This window comes from Harpia harpyja, chromosome 2 (assembly GCF_026419915.1).
Source record: "Harpia harpyja isolate bHarHar1 chromosome 2, bHarHar1 primary haplotype, whole genome shotgun sequence".
Taxonomy (NCBI): domain Eukaryota; kingdom Metazoa; phylum Chordata; class Aves; order Accipitriformes; family Accipitridae; genus Harpia; species Harpia harpyja.
The window spans coordinates 87,464,221-87,486,387 of NC_068941.1; the positions used below are offsets into that span (position 1 = coordinate 87,464,221).

The 22,167-nt window shown below is 50.8% G+C and overlaps 1 protein-coding gene across 5 annotated transcripts in view; it reads right to left on the reverse strand.

The window, feature by feature from the left end:
• Window positions 1–5,881: 5,881 nt before the first annotated feature.
• The window catches only part of LZTS3 (leucine zipper tumor suppressor family member 3), a 50,313-nt gene continuing 34,027 nt past the window's right edge, over window positions 5,882–22,167 (reverse strand). For 4 of the 5 annotated variants that reach the window (XM_052780829.1, XM_052780826.1, XM_052780828.1 and 1 more), the window contains exons 2-4: window positions 15,225–15,713; window positions 12,710–13,540; window positions 5,882–9,816 (exon numbers count right to left, since the gene is read on the reverse strand). In XM_052780829.1, coding sequence (XP_052636789.1) covers window positions 9,106–9,816; window positions 12,710–13,540; window positions 15,225–15,674 — 1,992 coding nt within the window. In that variant the 5' untranslated portion in view covers window positions 15,675–15,713 and the 3' untranslated portion in view covers window positions 5,882–9,105. The remainder of the gene's footprint in view (window positions 9,817–12,709; window positions 13,541–15,224; window positions 15,714–22,167) is intronic. The other variant, XM_052780830.1, reaches the window with a different exon arrangement.

Sequence of the window (22,167 nt, forward strand, 5' to 3'; positions counted from 1 at the left end):
AACACAGATGTCTCGTCCAGCCCTGCAGCCACCACCATGGCCTTGCGGTGCTTGTTCTCAAGTGCTTGAAGAGCACGAGCAGCCCTTGTGCCCCAGGAAAGCAGGAATGGGGAACATCCCAGCTGGACATGGATGTGCACCATGTCCCACTCTGCTCCCGGCAACCTCCACCTCTCCCCTCCCGCTCCACCACACCAGGCTGCTCTCCATCCTCCGGGACGGGACCTATGAGAAAGCTCTTGACTAGAGGGTGCTGGTATGTCCAAGGTGAAGTCTTCCCTGTAGTTCCCCAGCCCGGCTGCAGGTCTGTCCCGAAATCCCCCACGGGTCTTGCCACTTCTCCCACCCGCAACACAATCAGACAAACCACACAGTCGGGTTTTTAAAACGGGGCCTTTCTCCATTTTATTTTGCCCAATAAAAATCCTTCACAGTCAGGTAGAGATAGGAGAGAGAGAGATACGTATACATATAGATCTTCATATATATTTATATATATACATACCTCTGTACAGATATTTATATATTCACCGTAGAAAATCGCAAAGGCAGTAGCTCTTCACATCTTGATAACCCAATGGAAACATACAACAGACTAGCAGTAGATTGGGAAGTGTGGTATAGTTTTAACGAGAATTTCCAAAACGGATACACCTTTGCTGTACAAAAATCCCAGAATGCTGCGTTTTATCTCTTTCTTTTTCAACCCCTTGTCTTTAAATACACTGACCAGAGGCAAGGTCAAGACAATGGTGTTTGGAAGTGACCGGTGGACAGGAGAGACACCCAACTTTATGGAGTTATTTTTTAAATATTTTATTTTTTAAGTGTGTGTATATATATGTATATAATTTTTTAAATTTTTTTTTAAATTTTTTTTTGCAAAGTCTCATTAAACGCAGTTCAGAGAACCAGCAACAGTCAACGCAGAAACAAAACAGTAACGGAGTCGAGTTCAGAACACTTCTGGTTTGAATTCACAGTAAGAGCAGAGAGAGACCGAGGCGTCAAGAAACAAACAAGAGGAAAGAAAGCACAAGGCTGGGTTTGAATTTACAGTCGGGTAGGTCCAAAATGTTGGACGAAGGGTCTAACGCAGAGGTCCTACACACAGACACGGCCTGCAGCTCACCCAGCAGTGGAGCGGCAGCAGAGAGCTCTGGTCGCTCCTCCGCGGGGCTTTTATTGCTGGTGAAATCAGACAGCAGGCTTGCTCGGGGGTGCCGGCTGGCCCAACCTGACGTTCTCCCATCGGGGAGCTGGGTTTTGGGGGGATACCTATTGATCTGCTGGAGAACAGACGCAGAAGACAGGCGACGAAGCAACGTGCATCAATTTAGGATGAGGAAACCCTCACAAGCGTACTGCCCGGTGCAAGGCAAAGACCAAGAGGGATTCCTCTCGGCTCACAGCGTTTACCAGGTCCGAGTGAGTGCAAACGAAGACACCTTGGAGGAGCTCCAGCCCTGGGCTGGGCTCTGCGGGGACACCGCTGCGTGGAAAGGGACTGCATAGACACATTGGCCGGTTGTGCAGCATTTTTTTACACCGGTGGTGGAACACTTCTGCACCGGTGGTGGAGCACTGCCTGCCCACGTTTTGCTCTCTTCAGCCACTGGAAGGGAACCCACGTGCCACCGATGCAGCAAAGGGGACCTTCTCCTCTGAGAGAGCTCCTAGGACAGCCTGGCTCTTCAGGAATGGCAGAGCCAGCGCCATGGTCTCCCACTAGTGTCTGGCTGTCACGGAACGTGACTCTGTGAGCTCAGATGCCCCAGGGGACCCAGCGGCTCCCACGTGGGTGAGCTAATGGAGAAGACCTGCTGCAGGGTCCCAGTAAAAGTCATGGGACGGGCACCAGAGGGGGATGGACCACACCTCCTGGGGACCCAGACTGGATATGGACAGCTTTGGGCTCTCCAGACAAATGGGAACCACCAAGCTCAAACCATTGGTGATTATTTGAAGCCATACTGGACCTTGCATCCCTTTCCAAAGGCGGAGAGCCCAGGGCTGGAGCTGTGAAGGTATTCAAGGGGACATTGGCTTGCCTGCAGTTATCAGAGTTGGGAATAGTCCCTTTTGAATCACTCTAGAAAAACCTATTGCTTTGTGACAGAAAGCAGAGACTTTCTGCCTGAGAAAACAGATCTGTAAAAGAGCCGTGAAAACACAACCCTGTGTGTCAGAGCTTGTCCCAGGCTCCAGACCTGACCTGATCCCCTTCATTGGGAGAACCAGGGAGGAGGCTTATCCTGAAAATGCAGAAGCCCATTTCTGGTGTTGCCGGCAGTTACACTGCCAGCATGGAACATCCTATTGGGAAGCCAACATCTGCAAACAGCTGGATGTGATCCCAACCACTCGATACACTGGGGACCAGGTGGCATGGGTGCTGCGTGCCCCTACAGACCAGGGATACTCATACACCCCTCACACCCCTGTCTTTTCAGGGGGTGGAAGGACCAGGGAAGCCCCAGAGCTGGCTGGGTGTGGTGGTGCGATGGTGTGAAGCCCCATGCAATGATCTCACGTAATTGAATGTTCTTCAGCAAGAAGCAAGACTGTTCTTGGAGGTAAAGCAGTGCCGATCTAGCTGTTGCAGGAACGACGGAGAGAAGACGTGAGGATCAGTAGTCTAGAAAGCTCCTCTGAGGGCAGGGTCGGGACATGCCACTCTCAGCGGGGGCTTTGGGCTTCAGCTCCGGCTCGTTGAGACGTATCTGGGAGAGTTCTGGGAGAGACACTGACTGCTCCTGGGACAACGGGGATGGTGATGATCTAAAAGGAGGCAGGAGAGTCTGGAGAGCTGGGGCAGAGGAATAGGAGGGCACAGGCAACATGATGAGAAGATCCTCAGCAAAGGGTCTCGATGAAAAGTAACTCTGTAAAGTGGCTTTCAAGGCTTAGGCTGAAGGGTTCCGTTAAAATAATGGCAAGTTGGACCTGCTCCCATCCAGGACAGAAGTGAGGGCTGTCACTGCATGTCAGCAGGCTTTCGTGGTCTTAGCGGGAATGGAGTGTAGAAGGCTTAGCACAGCTGGGGAGCAGAGGCACGGTAAAGAGGCATGTGCCCAAGGTGCAGAGCCACCTGAGCACCCATCCACAGGAGCACTGTGGGTGGAGGAGCACAGATCTCCCACTGGCCCGTGCTCCACTTGCCAAGGCTGGGACCAGGATCAGGAGCCTTCATGGAGCTTAGGTGGGCAGAGATGCCTTCAGCACCCCAAGCAGGGGAAGCAAAGACCACGGTGCCCTCACCTCGGAAGATGGTTCCCTGGTAAGGAAGGTGCTGAGGACGCCCTGGGGTGAGCTGGGGAGAGGACACCAAGGGGGCAGCCAGCAGGACCACAGCTCTCAGGATACACATTTTCCTGGGCAATTCACACTGAGCCAGAACAAGGCTTTGACTGGACCCTGTAGCAACGTCTGCTGCTAAACTAGAGGAGACCTGTCGCCCTGAAGACAAGTCTAATGGCTTGGCATGCATCCTCTCTTCTCCCCAAGAAAAAAGGGGAATTGCATCCATCCTGCCTCCTGGGAACAGACCCTGGTCCACACTCTCCCTGGGCAATGTGTGGAGCTAGCCTGGCACAGCCATGGAGGATACTGGTGTAACCAACTGGGGACAATCAGCTCACCCAGGAACTCCTTTCTATCCTGTCCTATCTAGCACAGGAAGGGCCCCTCATGGACCGGCAAACATTCCCAGGTGGAACACAGGGAAATCCAAGCCCTCTCCTGTCCCCTGCCAGCTCTCATTCCCCTTTTCCAGCTCACACCAGCCTAATCTCTCCCCCGGAAAGCCAGGAGGCAGCTCCCAGCATGCAGCCCAACACCCTCCAGAGATCTTTGGTCATGTTGCTCATGGGCTCGCCGTCTTGAGCAAGCTATAAAGTGCCACTGCGAGGGGCAGGAGTGGGGTGGGTTGGTCCTTTCCATGGGCAGAACTCATGGGCAGCAGGGCTCAAGGGGGGACACCGCTGGGAGCCACTGTCTGCAAGGGGTTTTGGTGTGACATGAGGATGAGGATGGGCAGAGGGGACTTCAGCCTTAACCAGGGGACAATTGCAAATCCTGGCTCAGGATGACAGCAAGCATCAAAGCAGGACAGAGTGACACCAGGCTGTTCTGTCAGAGCCAATCCCAAGTGGATTGCCTTCCTGGGAGGTGCTGAGCCCCCCCCCCCATTTCCACTGCAGCCAGCAAAAGCTCAGGGGGTGCTGAGCATCCTCCGTGTAGTGCTCAGCGCTCAAATGCAGTATCGGCTGCTACTGTCAGTCCCGCTCGGCAATATAGAAGCCACAGAACTTTCTTGTCTCTTCATTTAATCATTGTATATACAGAGCTGGGCTGTTATTTACATCCAAGTACACTTGTCTCCGCATAACGTAGCAGCATAAGAGCAACAATTCGATTCCTATCTTGAGTGCGGAAACCCCGAGGTGATCTCCCTCCGGCATGATGCCAGTGACAGCAGGAACAGTGCAGCTGGCTGCCACGAGACGGTGGCAGAAGCTAAGTGGGACTGTGTGAAGCACAACAACGTGCAAGGGTTGTGGTGTTCACCCTCAGGGTGAGACAGGAGTGCTGGCTACGTGAAGGGAACTAGCTCAGCTGGGTCAGCGTCTTATAGCAACAGCAACCAACCTTGAAATGATGGTGGAACAAAGCGGCCCAACTCACAGCAGGTGGTAAGAGGGGCTGCTTAGACCTTCCCTGGCAGGATAGCCTGCTTAGTCCAAATCCTTATGGATGGAAATTGCTGGAGCTGATCAGTGTCCTCTATTTGCTCGTATAATGGCCATGTGGATATGCCTGGAGCACGACTCAGTTGCCTGCACGTGGGTGATGTGCCACTAGAGGTGCCGCAGGTCTTCCCACCACTGGCCTGGCTCTCCCATAGGTCTTGGATCATATTGGCCAGCCCCATGTATCAGGTATCCCAGAGCTTCTCTAATGTCTCTGGACCCCAGGTGTGGGCAACTGACCTGAGACCTTCGTGACCACGGCATTTTGCCAATGGCAAGTTAGAGATGACTTGTTGTTTCAGGAGAGACACCAACCATGTGCAAGATTTTGAGGGCAGTACTTGGAGAATTACATGTCAGCCAATACGTTACACTGAATCCCATCAGCTCCAGAGCTGGCTGAGCAAAGGCGGAGGGGACGGCTGGGTTATGATCAAACCCAAACTCTGTGTTGAGTTTCATGGGGCAGAAACATTTTATTAGCCCTGCCCGAGCCTCCAAGAGACAAGATGTCAGCCTCCTTGGCCATTCCCTGGATATGTCATCAAAACGCCAGTCTGGCACCCCTTGGCTATCTTAGTCCAATGCTAAGACCTCAGGGCCTCAACACAGACTTTGTGATGGGAGACTTCATCCAGTCAATGGGTAAAAGTGTTAAATTCTGGAAAGAGCTAGGTGAGCTCCCATCTGGGCCAGATCTGAGCACAAACAACAGCAACACAGGTGTCCCACCATCATTTTGCTCCATCTCTGCTGAGCAAAGGGCAGTCACCTGCAAGAGGGGTCACCACCATGTGGCCACACAGTGCAAGCACATGGGAGAGGGCGTGATGGGGAGCAGTGCATCCAGTTGTGGGGAGGATTCCTGAAGAACAGGAATCCTTCATGGCAGTTTGGCTGGGGCACTTGCCAAAAACATTTGGGTTTTACGTCACCATGGCATAGGGGGGTGGCTTCTGCAGGACATCTGAGTTCTTGGGGGATGCTGGGCAAATCCCAAGAGAGGGAAAACCACCAGCAGCAGCACAGCATCTTAACAGGCGTCTGCAAGGCTCTCTGTCATCCAGGTAATGGCCTCGATTGAGGTTGCTCAGATCTGGAGCACAACTCTTGATCAAAGTGATGCAGTGAAGCAAGTGTACCTTCCCTCCTCCAAGGTGAAAAATTCTCCTTGCCGCTCCTGCTCCATAACAAGGAACTCTGCAGTCCCTGATGGATGTACTGTGAGGCCGTTGAGTCCCTGGGCAGTCCAGCACCCTCCAGCAGTCAGACAAACCCCTATGCCTCCAGGTTTCACTGGGTCCCTCAAGACACACTTATTCCTGGCACCACTGCAAAAAAGATCTAGGAAAAAGATGACGGAGCAAACCTGGCACGCCGGAGGGCTTGACTGACTGCTGCTGGCTGGATCTAGGTATGTGGGGAGGCCAGACAAGCCCCTGCTTCTCCTGCCTGTGGATTAGCAAGGAGCTCTGGTGAGAAGGTGTCCCACAGGGCGATGCCGGTGTCCATTCCTCTTGAGTGTTAACACAGCAGGGAATTGCGGTGTACACCTCCGCAACAGCAGATCCTTGAAACTCAATCACTCTGGGTGTTCTTGAGCCACCAACTGAAAGGCTGTTTTCTGCGATGGTTAGTGGGAAACCAGCCAGAACATGAGTGGGGCCAGGAGAGGCAAAGGTGGAAATGACCCTTCAGGTTATTGGACCCATCTTGTGGTGAGGACACTTGCTGTTGGGTTTGCTTGTCACGTGGTGGCCTCAAAACCACCATACGACCACCTGGGTCTAAGCCTCTTGCCATTTCTCTATGCTTTGCCCTTTTGCCCAAGGGCTGCAAAGCCCTTCAGAAGCACAGATGCCTCACAACTGCTTTGGGAAAGAGTGGGTTGTGGGTTTATCTGATGTGAAAAGAGAAGCACAGAAAGCCAAGATGACACAGGACACCAGATCTCCAACCCCTGACATTGTGGGATGTTTGGCTCCATCTCAAAGGCCCCATGTATGAAATGGAGGAAGCTCTAGGGTTTGCCTGGCCAAGTGTAAGTTTGCGCAGTGCATGTGGGTGTCTCCCTTGGCATGGCAAAGTCTGCTGCTGGGTGGCACCGGCAGGCAGCTGCACTCCTTCCTCGGTGGTGTGCACAGGCTGATGTGCAAGAGCGCTGGAGAACCTGCAGGATTCGTAGTGGGACTCTTCTCCACACCCTTCAGGGGTCAGACCTAACCTAGTCCCCCTTTCTATGGCTGGTCCTGGGAGAGGGGCTTAGCCTGAGCTGCCCTGGTGTTTTCCATACTGATGGGTTGTGTCATCCTCCAGCTCCAAAGGCACAGGCAGAAGCAGTGGGAAAAGATGTACCATCAACTGGGACCTTGAAATGCTCTGGTCTCATCGCACATCTCCATTTTCTGGGGCTCCAGGGATCGCTGCCAGTCACCAACAGTTCCTGCCCAGTAATACTGTCTGTTGACCTTGGCTGGAGGTTGGTGGGACTAACTGAAGTCTCCTCTCTCCTTCTCAGCTTTTTTGCTCAGTCTGGAGCTCACCACAACATCTGTTCCCAACTTGAAGGTCAGACCTGGTGATGGAGAGGGGGAGCTTTTGGGGAAGGGAACGTGGAAAATTTGTAGCTTCAGGGCTTTTGTTTTGAAGGTCTTCAGCCCCTCAACATCCTGAGGTTCTTCCTTGCTATTCACATGAAATGTGATCTGGCCAAACTCTCCCTGGAGTCACCTCACAGACATTCCAAGACGTCCCAGTGCTAATTCTAGCTTTGTTATTCTAGCTGCTCTCTAGGACAGAGAGCTGAAATTCCCACTTGCGTTGATCCTTTGGCCCCTCCCCAGTCAGTGCAGACTCCGCTTTGCAACATTTTTTTTTTCTCTTTACTGTGAATCATGGTAAAAAAGTGTTCATGAAAGGAAGAATCAAACCCACTTTGCCCACCTTTTCAAGCTGAATGCTGGTTTTTGATGCCTGCACCATTCTCAGTGATGTGCATATAGGATTTGGTTATTATTCTGCCAGGGCATAAGCACTTGCGTGATCTTAAGTATTTTCCCTTCTTATGACTGCTTTCATGCTCAGAGTTAGTAGCTGAATATTTTCGTAAGCTAGACCTGCGTTATCTCTGTCCCTGGAATATGTGGTGCCACGTGGGATTGCTATGGGTGCTGTTTGAAATGGCTGTACTGAAGGCTAACGCTCACCCCGTTGCAATCTAGCGGTAATGCTGATGTGTGCTCGCTGCAACTCCTGAGTGAGGCTCGGGTGCCATTTTTTAAGTAGACCCTGGACCAAGAGAGCGCACCAAAGCATCACTGGTTTGGGGATGGGGTAGCACAATTGCTCATTGTTGGGGCAAATTGCTAAAGCTTCAGTTTGCATAAACATCCCGCAGGTTTGGAGGCTTCCCCAAACCTTGATTCCATTGACTTTGGGAAGTAAGAGGGCTCTTGGGAAGGCAAACTAGCTTGGATTTCCAAGTTTTTTTCTTGCTGTAGCCAGCTTGAGTATATGGTAAGAATAGGGGGACCGAGGCGGAGGTGGGAGGGTGTTTCTGCTCCCAGGTTGGCCACAACCCAGGAGAGAAATGGAACTGCAGAAGGAAACCCCAATGAAATGAAAACGCAGCATATGTTAAGCTCTGCTGAGCCTCCAAAGGGGCTCCTGCTGGGCAATCATTCCTTGTTGGCTTATGTTACCAGAACAGGCTCATCCTGCTCCTCAGGGATGTCTTAACCTCTTGCAACTGTGGTAGCCGTGGGCTGGCAAGAGGGAGTCATCTGGTAGAGATATGTCTGGTTTCACTGAAATCAGTGGCCAACCTCCCACTGACTTCACTAAGACCACCGTCTAGACAGGATACTTGAAGCAGAACAGTGAGTTTGCTCATGATCCCGAGAGCTTTTCTCCATTAGCCAATGTGGCTAAAAATGCCCTGAAAAAAACCTGCCACTTTGAACTGTTTTGCTGCACGTAAATGCTTCAAAAACCAAAGAAACCAAATACAACCCTCCAAAACAACCAACCGAAGAGGGATGAATTGTAGGAGAGGGGATGGCAGCCTCTAGCGAAGTAACAGTCACGGCAGATTACAAAAGAGCCAATTGACCCTCACCAGCTGTACTAGGAAAAAAACCAAAAGAGATGTCGCATTATCGATAGAAAAACAACGCACATCCACAGTTATTTTACCTACAGAGCACAGAAGTATAGAGTAAGGGTGATGGAGCTTGGTGCGAGCAGACTCACGCCGCTCCCACGGTAGCGTATTATCCTTCGGAAGATCACTGGCTTGAGTAGGTAGTACATGCACAGCAATAAAAAAATTATGTTGTATTGTCTTGATCCCACCTCAGATCTCGGTGGACTCTATTCGCTCGAGTCTGGAGGGAGTCCATGTTTTTTTCTCCTCGGTGTGCGGAGGACTGGTGGCCTTCGTGTTCATTTCATTCACCTTGTGCTCCAGGAGCTGGTTCTTCTGGTACATCTCCACATAGTTCAGTTGCAGCTGCTTCTGGTACTTGATGACTTTCTCCTTCTCTTCTTGCCACGTGCGCCGCTCCTCCTCGAAGTCCATCACCTGCTGCTCCCGCTGCTGCCGCTCCAACTTCAGCTCCGTCTGGAGCCGCTCCACCTCCTTCCGCAGCGTGTTGGCGCTGTCCTCGCTCTGCCGCTGCATCTTGGCTTCGTCGCTCTCGCAGGCCAGCGGGTCCCGCAGCTTCTCACCGAGCTCCCCACCAAAAGGTCCTGGAGGTCCCATGCTGGCAAGTGTCCGCTTCAGGCCGGAGACCTCCAGCTCACAGTGGTTCAGTTTTTCCCTCAGCACCTGGACCTCGCTCATCTTCCGCTGCAGCTCACTCTCACAAATCTCCAGGTTGACACTCTTGGAGCTGTAGGAGTCCTTCAGGGTGAGGATCTGCTCCTCCTTCTCCCGTAGGAAGTTCTTACCTTCCTTGAGCTGCGTCCGCAGTCCCACGATCTCGTTCAGCTTCTGGGAGACATCTGCTTGGGAATCCTTCAGCTGCTGTTTGAGCAGGGAGATCTCACCTGCCTTCTGGCACACCTATGGGGAGAGCAGCCGTGAGGCAGGAGGAAGGCAGCGAGGAGCCACCACCGCTGCTTGTCCCCTGAGGCTCAGGTAATGGAGGGGACAGCCTGCGACGCTGCTCAAGGACTGAGTTCCAGCCTTCACCAGGACCCAGACCATGCCAAAGACCTAAAAGTTGTCCCCACATTTGTGGGGGAGATTTGGTGTTTCTTCCTGGCTCTCAGGGACCTGATGCTGTTTGTAGCTGGAGCTGACCAAACAGTTAAGCTAAGTGGTGTGGTCCTCACCAGTGGTGAGCAGGCACTGATGCTTCCCTGCCTTCATCTTACTCACCTAACCACAAGCCTGTGGTGCCTGACCCCAAACCCTCTGAACTCAGCAGGAGTTTTCCCGCTGACCTCAATGGGATCTGGACCTTGAACAAGCCTGAGACAGAAACATCTCAGACCCAGAGACCACCCGGGCTCTCCCTGAGCACTGGTAGTGTAGGACAGGACACAGAGACAATAGATATTACTTACTTGTCCTATGACTCTTTTCTCCCCGAAGACTTCTAAAGAACCCAGCTGACTAAATTTTAGGGTTCACTTCACTGGGGACAGTGCAGGGACTGGTAGCTATTTAATTCTTTTGGGGCAGGGCATGAAGAGTGGCAGCCCCTCTGCCAAAGATCAAGGAGAGAGCTGCAACCCATCCTTGCTGAAATGGGACTACCATGCACTGTCCTTGGGCACTGGCCTGTCAGGTTTCATCCTGACGGGCTCAAGTCTCACCCATGTGGTAGGGTACACAAGCCCAGTGGAAATACCCTTGCTGCAGTGTGTATTTGCATTACGTAGGTGTCACCATTCAATATGACACTCCTCTGCACCTCTGTAGTCCACCAAAGGTGACAGTTGCACGAATAGTTGTAGGTATTGGAAGTGAACCATAAAAATTACCAAACCCTCATTTTCCCATGAACTCCAGGGTTTTCAGGGCTCTGCGCTGGCAGATCTGATCTGTCTACTGTGGACGACTGCAGAGACAAACAGTCCCTGCCTATGCTGGCAGGAATCTAGGCTGGGGAGTAGCACCAAGGAACCATCAGTGATCAGAGAGGGTAGGCATAATTAAAAATAGCCTTGGTAGCCACCTCCAGACCAGGGTGTCCCGTCCTCCTGAAGCTCCTGTCTCTTGTCACACATGAAATGCTTGGCCTTTCCTCCCTCCTGCAGTGCTTGCAAGGTCCCTTGCTGCTCCGGTCCAGTAGGGTCAATGTTCCTCAGACAGTCTCCTCTCCATTGCCTTCATTGCAACTTCCACCTTTCTGTGCTATAGAGGGCTTGCCTGGTGCATAATGTTGAGCAAGACCTTGAAGCTCAGCTATTGGGACAGTCTAGTGCTTACTACAAATGGCTAAAGAGCTAGGAGACGTACCCAGAGTCTCCTGCTGCTACCTATGGGTAGCAACCTTCCCTGGAGCTGACAGCCGTGGTGGTTCCCCATGCAGACCTAACTCTGTGACTACCCACATCCACACCAGCACTTGCCTGCAGCAGATGCAGAACTGTGTCACGCTGGTTTAGGTGTAGTTAAAGTGGCATAGTTACTGCCTAGCTAGAAAAACTGCACAATTTCCTGAAAGTGCTCTCCATGGGCTAGCTCTTCCCAAAAGGCAGAGAAATACATGATGAGGAACAGCTTGGATAGGAATCAACTTACAGATTAAAACACTGAATTTTGGCCTCTACTTGGGTGCTGTGGAGATCTAGGCAATACAGTCCATGGAGCCTGGAGAGCAAGTCAACGAGTGTAGGTGTCTACAAATTTTAGGTGTCTTGATCCACAAGTTGAGTCCCTGTCTTTACATTGGTATCACTGGGTTAGCTGTTGCAGAGAGAACTATAGCAGTGAAGCAAATAATCAGAAGCCCATCTGCAGTTTTGCTGGTGCAAAATCGGGGAACTTTCCAGACCTAACTTCTTGGAAGAAACAAAAGACCTGGGCAGAGCAGCTGGCCAAAGGAGACATCATGTGGCACAATGCAGCCTGCTTGTTCTGAGATGTAACTTGCAGAGATTTTACAGCAAGCCTCTAATAAGCTCTGCTGAACATCTGCAAATAGCACATTTCAGAGCCTAATTAATCCCAGCTTCATTGACTTTCCATCAGGATTAGCAGAATAGGGTCTTCTTGATTCTAGAGCTACATGTTGCCTCTGCACTCTTAATAAATTTAAAGTTTCTAGCCAGTCCATGGAAGGATTAAAATTCTTCACATGATCAAGCTGAAAAAAAAATGTTAGTACTGGCTATACAAACAGACTTTGATAAAATGTTCTAAAAATAGAAACAGCAGAAAAATATGTAAGACTCAAAAGGAGAACTAGAAAGAGGAATTTGCCTTTCAGCCTTTTAAGAGAGATAAACTTATTAGCAACTGGAAACTGTGTTACAATGGAAAGAATGAGGTAGACTTGGCTATCGGTATCATTCTTAGCTCACTTGCTTTATATCTTAAATAAAAAAGAAAATCAAATATTTGAAAAGCAGTTTCAAGGTTTGCCCAAACGCAGATGTTAGAAGAATTTAATTAAAATAGGCTTAAACTCAATTTTGGTAGGCACAAATACCTGTATGGAAAGACCTGTATTCACTGAAACTGAATTAAAACGTCACACATTGGGAAGCCAAATTATCGACGAGCACAGGAGGTGTACACAAAAAGTTGTACTCAGTTTAACTGAAAACCACAGGCTTGGGGCTCAGACAAATGAAGAGGTGACTGAAGTGTCATCTGTTACCTGGAGGCCACCAACCCATAGCCAGTGTCTATGGGGTCCACTTAGGGCAAAGGGGAGGTACTTTGGGTTGTCAGAGCCCTCAATGAAAACCTCACTCAAGGTCTGCTACAACAAGGCTCTTACCTCCCACTTGGTCTCTTCAATCTTTGGGAGAAACTCAGCCTGCTCCTTCTTGAAAGCCACAAATTTCTTCTCCAGCTCCTCTCGTTGCTGGAGGAGTTGTCCCATATCATCTTGGAGTTTTTTTTTCTCCTGCTGGAGCTTGAAGATTTGGAGCTGCAAGGCCTGCTGAGCCCGCTGCGCCTTTTTGGAGACCTGTTGCAATTTGTTGGCATAGTTTTGCCTCAGGTCCTCCATTTCCCTCTCCCAGATCTTCTGCTTCTCCTCGAATACTTGGAAGATGGCTGCCTCGCTTTTGTCCAAGTTCCTTCGCATCTGGAGGACCTCCTGCTCCTTCTCCCACAGCCGGTCTTCCAGGTCTTGGATGATGTCGTCTGTTGAAGGCGAGTGGAAAGGCATCGTTTCGTTGAGATGATTCAGTCTGTTGAACGAAGAGGTGCTCTTGCTCGAAGACCGCCCGCTGTCTGAGGTAGATATCCCGTTGTATCCCACGATGTTCTTGTCCACGTAAGTGGTACCGATGCGGTTGATGTGGCTCGTGGAGGCGCTCATTGGACCCACATGCTGGCTGTAGCCTGTCCCGTACGTGGGCAGGCTCGTTAACGAGTTACGGCCTGAATCCGAAAGGCCCCCCACTTGGTTTGTAGTCCTGTTAAGGCTGCTCTTGTCGAGTCCACTTTTCGGTGCGGACGGGCTATTGCTGTTGGCATGGTTCAAGCTCTTTCTATTCTCTGTCACTCCGTTGCTCTGCGGCGGGCAGAGGTTCTGCATGGAATGGAAGTTTTTAGGAACTACTGGTTTAAAGGCTGAGGGTCTAACTAAGGGCTCATTGCTCTGCAAAAGGAAAAAGGACCACGCATCAAACATAGCAGGAAGCTTGGTAACAGCACACAAAAGAGACACGTCAGCACAGGATGGGGCTGATGGAGCTAAGACGTCTTGGCCTAGCTCCATGTTTCTCAGCCTTATTATACCCTGGACTACTTGGGATTTAACACGAGGGACCTGTGGTCACTCACAGGGCAACACTTTTTTCTTCCCTTGCCCCAACTGAAAAAAATAAATCTTGACTCACCCCAAATCATCGTGATTTTTCCCTAGAATACTCCTTGGGTCCTCAGTGGTCTTTGCAAGAAGGAGGGCTGCCACCTGCCTACCAGACCTGATCAAAACAACTCTTTGATTTTAGCAGATTATATTTTGACGGACTTCTAGCGTTGAGGGCGCATTGCCCATTTTCTGAAAACTGGACTGAACCCTTGGATTAGCAGCCAGTTTTCCCCAGGAGCATCACATTTCCCTCCTGCCGGCAGTCGTCTCTCCCCTGTGTGGACATCATGCCCTGCTTTTGCTCAGACAGGAGTAGGTAGGAGCTGTGACCCCAGCCATTGCTGGCCCAAGTGCAGCAACACCAGGCAAGGAACATGCTGAAGCTGCTCTTCATTTGAATGTTTGTGTTTTCTGTGGGCATAAGCAGTGCTGGGGGGGAGAATGGACCACAGCTGTAAAGGATTTAGAAAGGATTTTAAAACCTTGCACATTCCTCACCCCGTGAATGCACCTATAGAAACAAAATTTCCCTCAAAATGGGATTGGGTCTCCCCTATTGCAGGTTGGGCTTCAGGTGAAAATTAACCCAGAGGAAGCCGCTTTATATTAGCAAAGATGTTTTGAAAAATGCCTTCCAGGAGAAACAGAATAAGCCCTAGTGAGCAGGCAAGATTGGAGACCAAAAACCTGGCACCTGGCATGTGGGACTGAGAGGGACTACAGGGGCCGGTGGATTAACAACCCAGGAGACAAGGCCACCGAACGCTGCAGAAATAGTACGGCACAAGGCAGCGTTCTCAGGATGCAAATTATGGAAGATGCTGGAGCAGAGCAGCAGGCTATATAAACCACCGCTGGCTCTGGGGCTCTGCACCTCCAGGCCTGGGAGGTGTTTGCTCCCCAAAGCCAATATAAGCCACGAGGACTGGGCTTGGATGGGTGATAACACTTACAGGGGTAGTTTTCAAACCTTGTCAACTTGTCCCTCACAAGAGGCACTGGGATTTTGAACAAATGCTCGTAGCTGCTTTCAAACAATACCTTTTGGTGGCAGTGGGCTGTTGGAGATCGCCTATAAATGGCACAAAACATAGGAGTGGGACTCAGATGCTGGACCTACTGAAATGAGAGCCAACTCCAGCTCTCTCCCCGTCAATCAGGGAGGTAGGCATGGCATCTCGGGTAGGTTGGAATAGCCAGTGACTTAAATACAGTCTTAAATGAGCTGGAAACTTAGCTGTGGAAGACTTGTGATCATGCTCTTGGGTTCCTCCAGAACTAATATTCCCCTTCGCTCAACCTCATGAAAGTAATAAAAATTGTATTATCTGTACATAAGAATGATGCCATCTACATAGTTAGAATTAGACTATCTGTCAGGATTGCACCGTTACCCAAGGCTTCCTGGTCTGTGTTTTTAGAGATGTGCCACATTCATCAAGCTGGTCCAGGAGGTGGGGATTCTCACCTGGTCTAGTTTGCCGGAGATTGGCAATATCTTTGGTGGGTTACTGGGCTCTCGGTATTGGGGAGGAGGTGGCATGTTCTTCTCGTTGTTGGTGGTCACGTTCCCACAGATGTCCATCTTCACCTTCTCGCTCTTGCGCAGGTCGCCGTTGATGTAGAGGGAATTGGAGACCTTCTCCGACTTGTATGTCTTCTCCTCGCCGGAGTAGCGGTTGGAGATCTCCCGTGTGGAGTACCCGTTGCGAGACCCCTCTGTCTGCCGGCCACTGCTCTGTGTCCGGGTCCCCACGCTCTTCATGGCGAACTCTTGGTCATTGGCAACTCCACTGCCCACGCTCCCCATGGTGCTCTGGGAGACGGGTTGGGATGGCCGGGGAGCAAAACTGTGGAAGTTCTCCGGGCTGGGGTAGGTCGGGTCACTAAGAACGGGCAGCGTCTCTAGCGTGGCCATGGCAGCGCAGAGGTGAGGTGGAGGCACAGGTCAGTGGCACTGGGAGAAGGAGGAAAAGGAGAGGACTGTTAAAGAGATGCCTTTTATCTACCATACCCTTTGCAGATTGGCATCATGCAGAGATGAGCAAATCTCTGGGTTGGGCGATGCAAGGACAGAAGCTGTCATGTCTCAGTATATGGTATGGAGCAGACGATGGGGCTGTCCTCCTCTCCGTGACCCCCCCAGTCCCCCTTGGAGGAGCAGCATGCACTGGTCCCCCAAATCCCACTCACTGCTATGTAAAAGAGCTGGTCTTAAACTTCTCAGTCCAAGGGTTGGGTGCTCCCAGGGGAGGGGGTTGCGTGGAATTTAGAGGGCACAGCTCTACAGCATCAGTTGGACACGACCGTTTGCAGTTCCCAAGCTTGAATTATTTCTGTCACTTTTCCCAGGTTTGAACAAGTTTGTGTGGCCATGGGGATGGAAGGTTTCCAGCCCTGGTCCATCTGTAGGCTCACACACTATTGCTCCCTCCAGCGAATCCCTTAGGGATGATTCAACAGGGCTTAAGCAACACATGTCCCATCTCTTCCTTGGGAGTGTTGTCCCATGGACTTGAGCTTTTAAAAAGATGCTTTTGTCCCGGTGTCATCCTAAATTTCCTTTTAAACCTTTATTCCCCTACTCCATTTTATTGTTACCTAGGCTGTGTCTTGGATTGGCCAAAACTAGGCCATGGGAAGTGGATAACATGCAGATAATGGTTTTAAAAGTTGGGACCAGTCCTCACATGTCTGCATGCTCTTCCTCAGCTCCATCACCATCACAAACCCCAGTTCAGTGATTTCAGCTCTGGCTTCATAGGCGCCCAGGCCTATTCACATCTGTGTTTTGGGGAAATTCTCCAAATACTGGTGGTTGCATTGGCACTGAATTTATTATCAGCTTAGGCAGTCAAGGTCCAGAGCTACCGGTGCTAAGACAGGTTTCACATGGGAACAATTTATAACTTCCTAAAAGGCCTTTTGAAAGTCACTTCTGAAAGTCCCAGCTGAAAATCAAGCTGTTTCTGTACTCTTGGACCCAGAAGTAATGGATCTGGTCTGCATTGCCCCACTACCCGCCCCAAGGGTGGCAAAGCCTCTGCAGTCATGTCCCAGCATGGACTGGGACTAGGGAAAAAAACCAACATGGATTTATTTCTCTCAACAGAATTTCTTTAGTTAAAAAACCCTTGGGTTTTCCCTGATTGGTGTATTCATAAAATATGAGTGTTGGGCCAGCAGGTAGGGGAGATGGAGAAAATCCCCATTTCAGTGGGGTTTTCCCTCTTCTTGGGGTAGGGTTGTCAAATCAGCCCTCCCCAAGTAAAGCAGGAGAGCTGGGTTTATTTCCTTGGAGAGCTAGCTTAGGTCTAGAGCTCAGCTCCGATGTGGTGTCTCATGGGGTCTTGCTATTTGCACTAATAATGCAATGGAAAAAAAATTTAAAAGGTTAAAGCAGGGTCTGTGCTGCTTGACTTCACTGTTAGTAAATTGCATTTCTGGAGGCTTCTGCCAGGCGTGCCGCCTGTAGCCTCCTCCCTTTTTCCAGCATCCTGATCTTCTCATAGAACGCTGCCCTGTCCGAATTATGGCCTGAGTGTCATGGGGCCGGCAGACAGACGTGGCAAACTGCTGTGCCGGAGGGAGAGGACACAGAGCTGATACCTACAGTGAGCTGGCAGAGCTCCTCTGGGGCAGAGCAGGGTATGGAGGTGGTCACAGAGGGAAAAAGTGGTTTAAGAAGGTGCTCTGGTGAAAGCCACCATCCCAGCTGAACTCCTGTTGAGGTGTGAAGGAGCCTCCACGGTCTGGGACACACCAGATGTGCCCCATCATGGACAGGGGGCAAGGCAGCTGTGAGGCAGAGGAGGATGTGCCTGGCGGTGTAACCTTCTCCATCCCCTTGCACATCACCCCACCCAAGGAGGGTCCCCAGGGGACTTGCCCCGCTGAACCACCGGCAATATGAAGCGATGAGCATTGGGTGGACGTTTTGTAGTCACTGCTCATGACCTTCCTGCAGCTTGCACCTTTGTCCCCCAACAGAGACGTCTCCATGTCACTCACTGGTTGAGGTCTAAAGACTGGGCGGCAAACAAATATCACACGAGCATCACGCAGTGCGGCGTGGGGACCCACTACAATCAGAACATGTAAATGTTTATCAGTCATAAGTAACAAAACCTCCACCAGCAGAGAGGAGCATCTGGGTCTGGTCATGCATCTGGTGCGCGGCATTTGGACACATCTCTCTCCAACGCACTGAGCAGGACTTAAGGGCTGATGACCCCATTGCACCCTAAAGGCACTTTCCAAAGAACAATGCCATAGACAGTTCATGAGTTCACGATGCCCAGGGATTAATCTAGGTGCCTGCTGGGCACCTGGAGACTAGGCTGGGCTACGGAGCGATGAGGAGGGATGAAGAACACCCACCTGAAGCCACGCTCAACCCACAGTGCCTTTGGATTTTATTAATCAAGGGAAGACTTTTTGTTCTGCTAATTTAGGAATAACCTGCCTTTCAATGACTTTGGGATCTTTATAGGCTGTGTCTGTTTTTTATGGGACACCAGCTGCCATGGGAGGGATGTGCTGGAAGGTCTCAGCTGCGGACAAGGGAAAGGCAGTGGCCGCATCGCCTCCGTGCAGTGCTCCCCAGCCTTGCTCAGCCGACGGAGGAGAAATCCAGGTTACCTTTTCTTCACTGGGTAAATTCCACAGTGACATTTGCACATTTACATTGACTTTCTGAGGTCAGGATGAGGTCACTGGAAAGTTTGATCCTTCCAAAAAAAAAACCAACCAAACCCAACACAACAACAAGCAGTATGAGCTAGGGAAGACAAATGTCCTCAGTGGGGCGAGAACCACAGCCTGGGCAGAGTCGTGGCAAAGTCCTCCAAGACACCTCAGAGGAAGGTGCCTGCTCAGCCCCATGGCATCTCCATCGGTGGTCTTCACCAGCAAATTATTACAGCCTTTATCTGCCCTTGGGGATCCCCAGGCTCCCAGGTGGTGGTTTCCCCATCAAGGAGGCTTCTGCTTAGGGCCGTGTCCCACGCCCACTGGGATATTGAGCCGGTGTTCCCGTTTGGTGCCAGCAACCCAAAACCAGGGGGGAGGTTTTAGGTGCATTCTTGGGATGAGGGATCCAAGCTGCACTGCAGGGGCAGATTCTGAAAATGGACCTTTTTCTATGTTTTTTTTTTTTCCTTTTAACTGGGAGTCATCCAAGAAAATATTCTGAAAAAAATGGTTATTAGCTTATGTTTACTGTAAACCCGCGATCTGATAAACAGAGCATACGGACAAGCATTACAAATATGTTCTTAAGGAGATTCCAGAAGTGCCAACAGATCCCTGACAGTACATCTTTGTTTGCCAAAAAGGGCCATTTTTTTGAGAACTGCTCTTGCTTTTGTATCTTCCAGCCAGCTCCAGTTCCCAGTCAGGTTTTACCTCGGTCATTCCCCAGGTGAACTGTGAAATCAAGTTTTGAGCACAGCAAGGTAAGGAATAACACTGCCATGCTCTGGCACAGAGCTGAAGGGTCAGTTTTTTTCCTTCCAGGTTTGGAGGAATGCATGATTTAAAAACCTTCCCAGGACATTTCTCCTGCTTAAATCTCATAACTGCCTTCCTCCCATGGGAACACGAACTAAAATTGAGTTTACGGGTGTTTCCCAATGAGAGAAACAAGGATGCTGAGCCTCACCGTCCATGAACACAGGGGGGCTGAGGGAAGCCGAACGGCTCACCTTTACCAGCATTTCACTCCCATGTCTGTCCTTTAGAAGGAAAGAGGAGTCGTCTCCAAGCATGGCTGGGCTTGGAAGAGACCCCCAAGCCACGGCAGAAGGGCAAAAGTGGCTTCCCCTGCCCCGTGGTGGCGTGGGGAGGCTCCAGACAGGTGGAAAACCAAAGCAGGAGTTTTAAGCAACCTGCCAGCCACTGTCCTTTCCAGATGTTTTATCTTTCCATATGTTACATCCCTTCTGCGGGGGTGAGGAGGCACCAGGACCACCTCGTTCTTCATCCTCACCAGGCTCTCAGGGAGACACTAGGTCCATCCCACCTCCCAAGGAGGACTAGCTCTACCCAAATTGCTCCCGAGTGATGTCCGTCCGTCCGTCCATCCATCCATCATAGCAGCCACTACCTCCGAGAACCAACACTCAGCCCTCACTGACCTCTGCCCTCCCCAGTTCCCCAGAGCCCCCTGGTTACAGCAGGAACCCAAGTGCAGGGACTTTCTGCAGACACAAAGGAGGAGACGGGAACCCTTCCAGAAAAAACACTGAGCTCATTTCCCATTTCTCGCCATTACTGTGTTAATAAAAGCTGAAAAGGGTTTCTTTGTCTGCCTGGATCGATGCAAAGCATCCTTCCTGGTAGGCATCTCCATGCCAGCACCTTACCTAGGAAAGGTGCAGTGTCTCACTGGTACAGCCACCCTCCCCTCTGGCCAGGGACACTGGGACATCATGCAATGGTGCAGATCCCCACCATCTCCGTGTTGCATGATCTCCCCATCCCATCCAACCGTGATGGCCCCTTGGCCTTTCCCCCAGCAGCCCTGCCATGGAGACAGCAATATTTTTATGCCTGATGCAGAAAATCTGGGGTGAAATTTCCTTTTCCCCAGCTGTGGTTGCTAAACTCTTCATGGCTACCTCTTACCAAGGTTTCCTACCATGGCTGCAGCTTCAGGGGACCCCTAGATGCTATTTTAAATATAATAATCCGTAAAACAACCCCTGCGTCTTCACACTTGCTTTACCCAAATGACTTAGCGAATGCCTTCCAGTTAGGCAGGAGAAAAATTGCTTTCAGATAAGCAGCTGAATGGTTAACTAAGCCTAGATTATGAAAGCCTGGCTCTGTTTCTGCCTGAGTAGGTTAATTGTTAACACTCTAGTAACAAAGGCCTTTGGGAGACATACCTAGGCACCGTGCCATGCGAGAACGAAATCAATCACTGGTCTCGGGCAGAGAGAGCTCCAGCAAACAGCCTGAAAGCAAGGCAGTGCCTTGGCACACGCACCATCCCAGGCATGTGGTCCCAGCAGGACAGGCAGCAAAGGCATCTGAAGGTCAAAAATTCCACCACCCCCCGCCAATTGCGGTAACAGGTGTGCCCGTGACCTTCAATAGTTGGGTTTGTTTGCGTCTGTTTTAATGAGCAAGCAATTACCGACACAATGAAAACATGCATTTTTTTTGGGGGGGGGGTGGTGGATAGGACTTACACCTGCGCAATGTTTAGGGCTCTGGTGGCTTTCCAGTTTGTTGGCAGTGGTGCCGGCGAGCTGGTTCAGCTGGAGGTAAAAAGTAATCATGTCCTGGGCTGGTGGAGCAGGTTGAGAAATGGCGTAAAAGGGGCAAAAAAAAAAATTTGCTGTGATCGTTTCAGCTTCTTCCAGAAAGATATATGGAGAGGGAAGGGAAGGCCGGTAATGGGTTAGCAGCAAGAAGACAGCGGACCCTGTAGGGAGCAAAACCACCTGTTTGCGGCAAAACCCTGGAGGAAAAACACCACTGAAACCCAAAGACCTGCAGTCACGCTCGGCCAATATATCCATGGGAGGTGTTTGAGTCTGGGTCTTAGCAAAGCTACCAGCACCTCAAATGTTGTCGCTTGGGTTGGTGTGGACATCCCGTGTTCCCATGTGGCAGCTCCAGCAGTGATGGTGAGATGGGAGCCTACCTCCCGCTCCCTGCCCGGGCTGGGAAGGGTGGACATGGGCACAGGGGAGGACCACTGCAGGGCTGGAGAAGGTCAGATGGACCTGCCTCACTTCTCAGTGCTCCCATCTTGCCCTGCAAAATGCACTGCTTGCCTTAGTTGTACCACCATGCACCTCCAAGAAGGTTTTTGTTTTCCCACCAATTAGTTTCAGATGCCACTCACAGTCATATCCCTCTTCTTCTTCGGGCTGAGCAAACAGCCTTCAGCCTCTCCTTGTACATCACGTCCTCTAAAAAGACCATTCAGCTACTGCTCTGCCTCCTGCGCGTCATGGCCCATCATGAGTTACCTCCTTACGACCCAAACCTGGCCAAGAGCACATTCACAAGGTTCGATTCAAGAAGCAGGGACACCACCACTCCCCTCCCACCCGGCTCCAGTGCGTCAGCACCTCCTTTTCTTCTACGCGCTTCTCAAGTTGCCTCAGTCTGAAGAGGGGAACAGAATAAACTCTTCCCGTCTCTCGTAGGCATTTTTTCCAGCCCTCAAATAATTCTTGTGGCTCTTTTCTGCACCTCCTCCAAATTCTTTGACCTCCCCCCCCCTCCAATATCCTGGCTTGATGGCTGCCAGGTTTTCCTCCACTGCTGAAATACTGCACGAAAGCACTTGAACCTGTCTGCAAAAACATGCAGATCTCAGGCTTTTCAACCACAAGCTTTTTCCACAACCAAAAGCCAGACAATGTCAGACAAACAACTCCCACTGCTTTCCT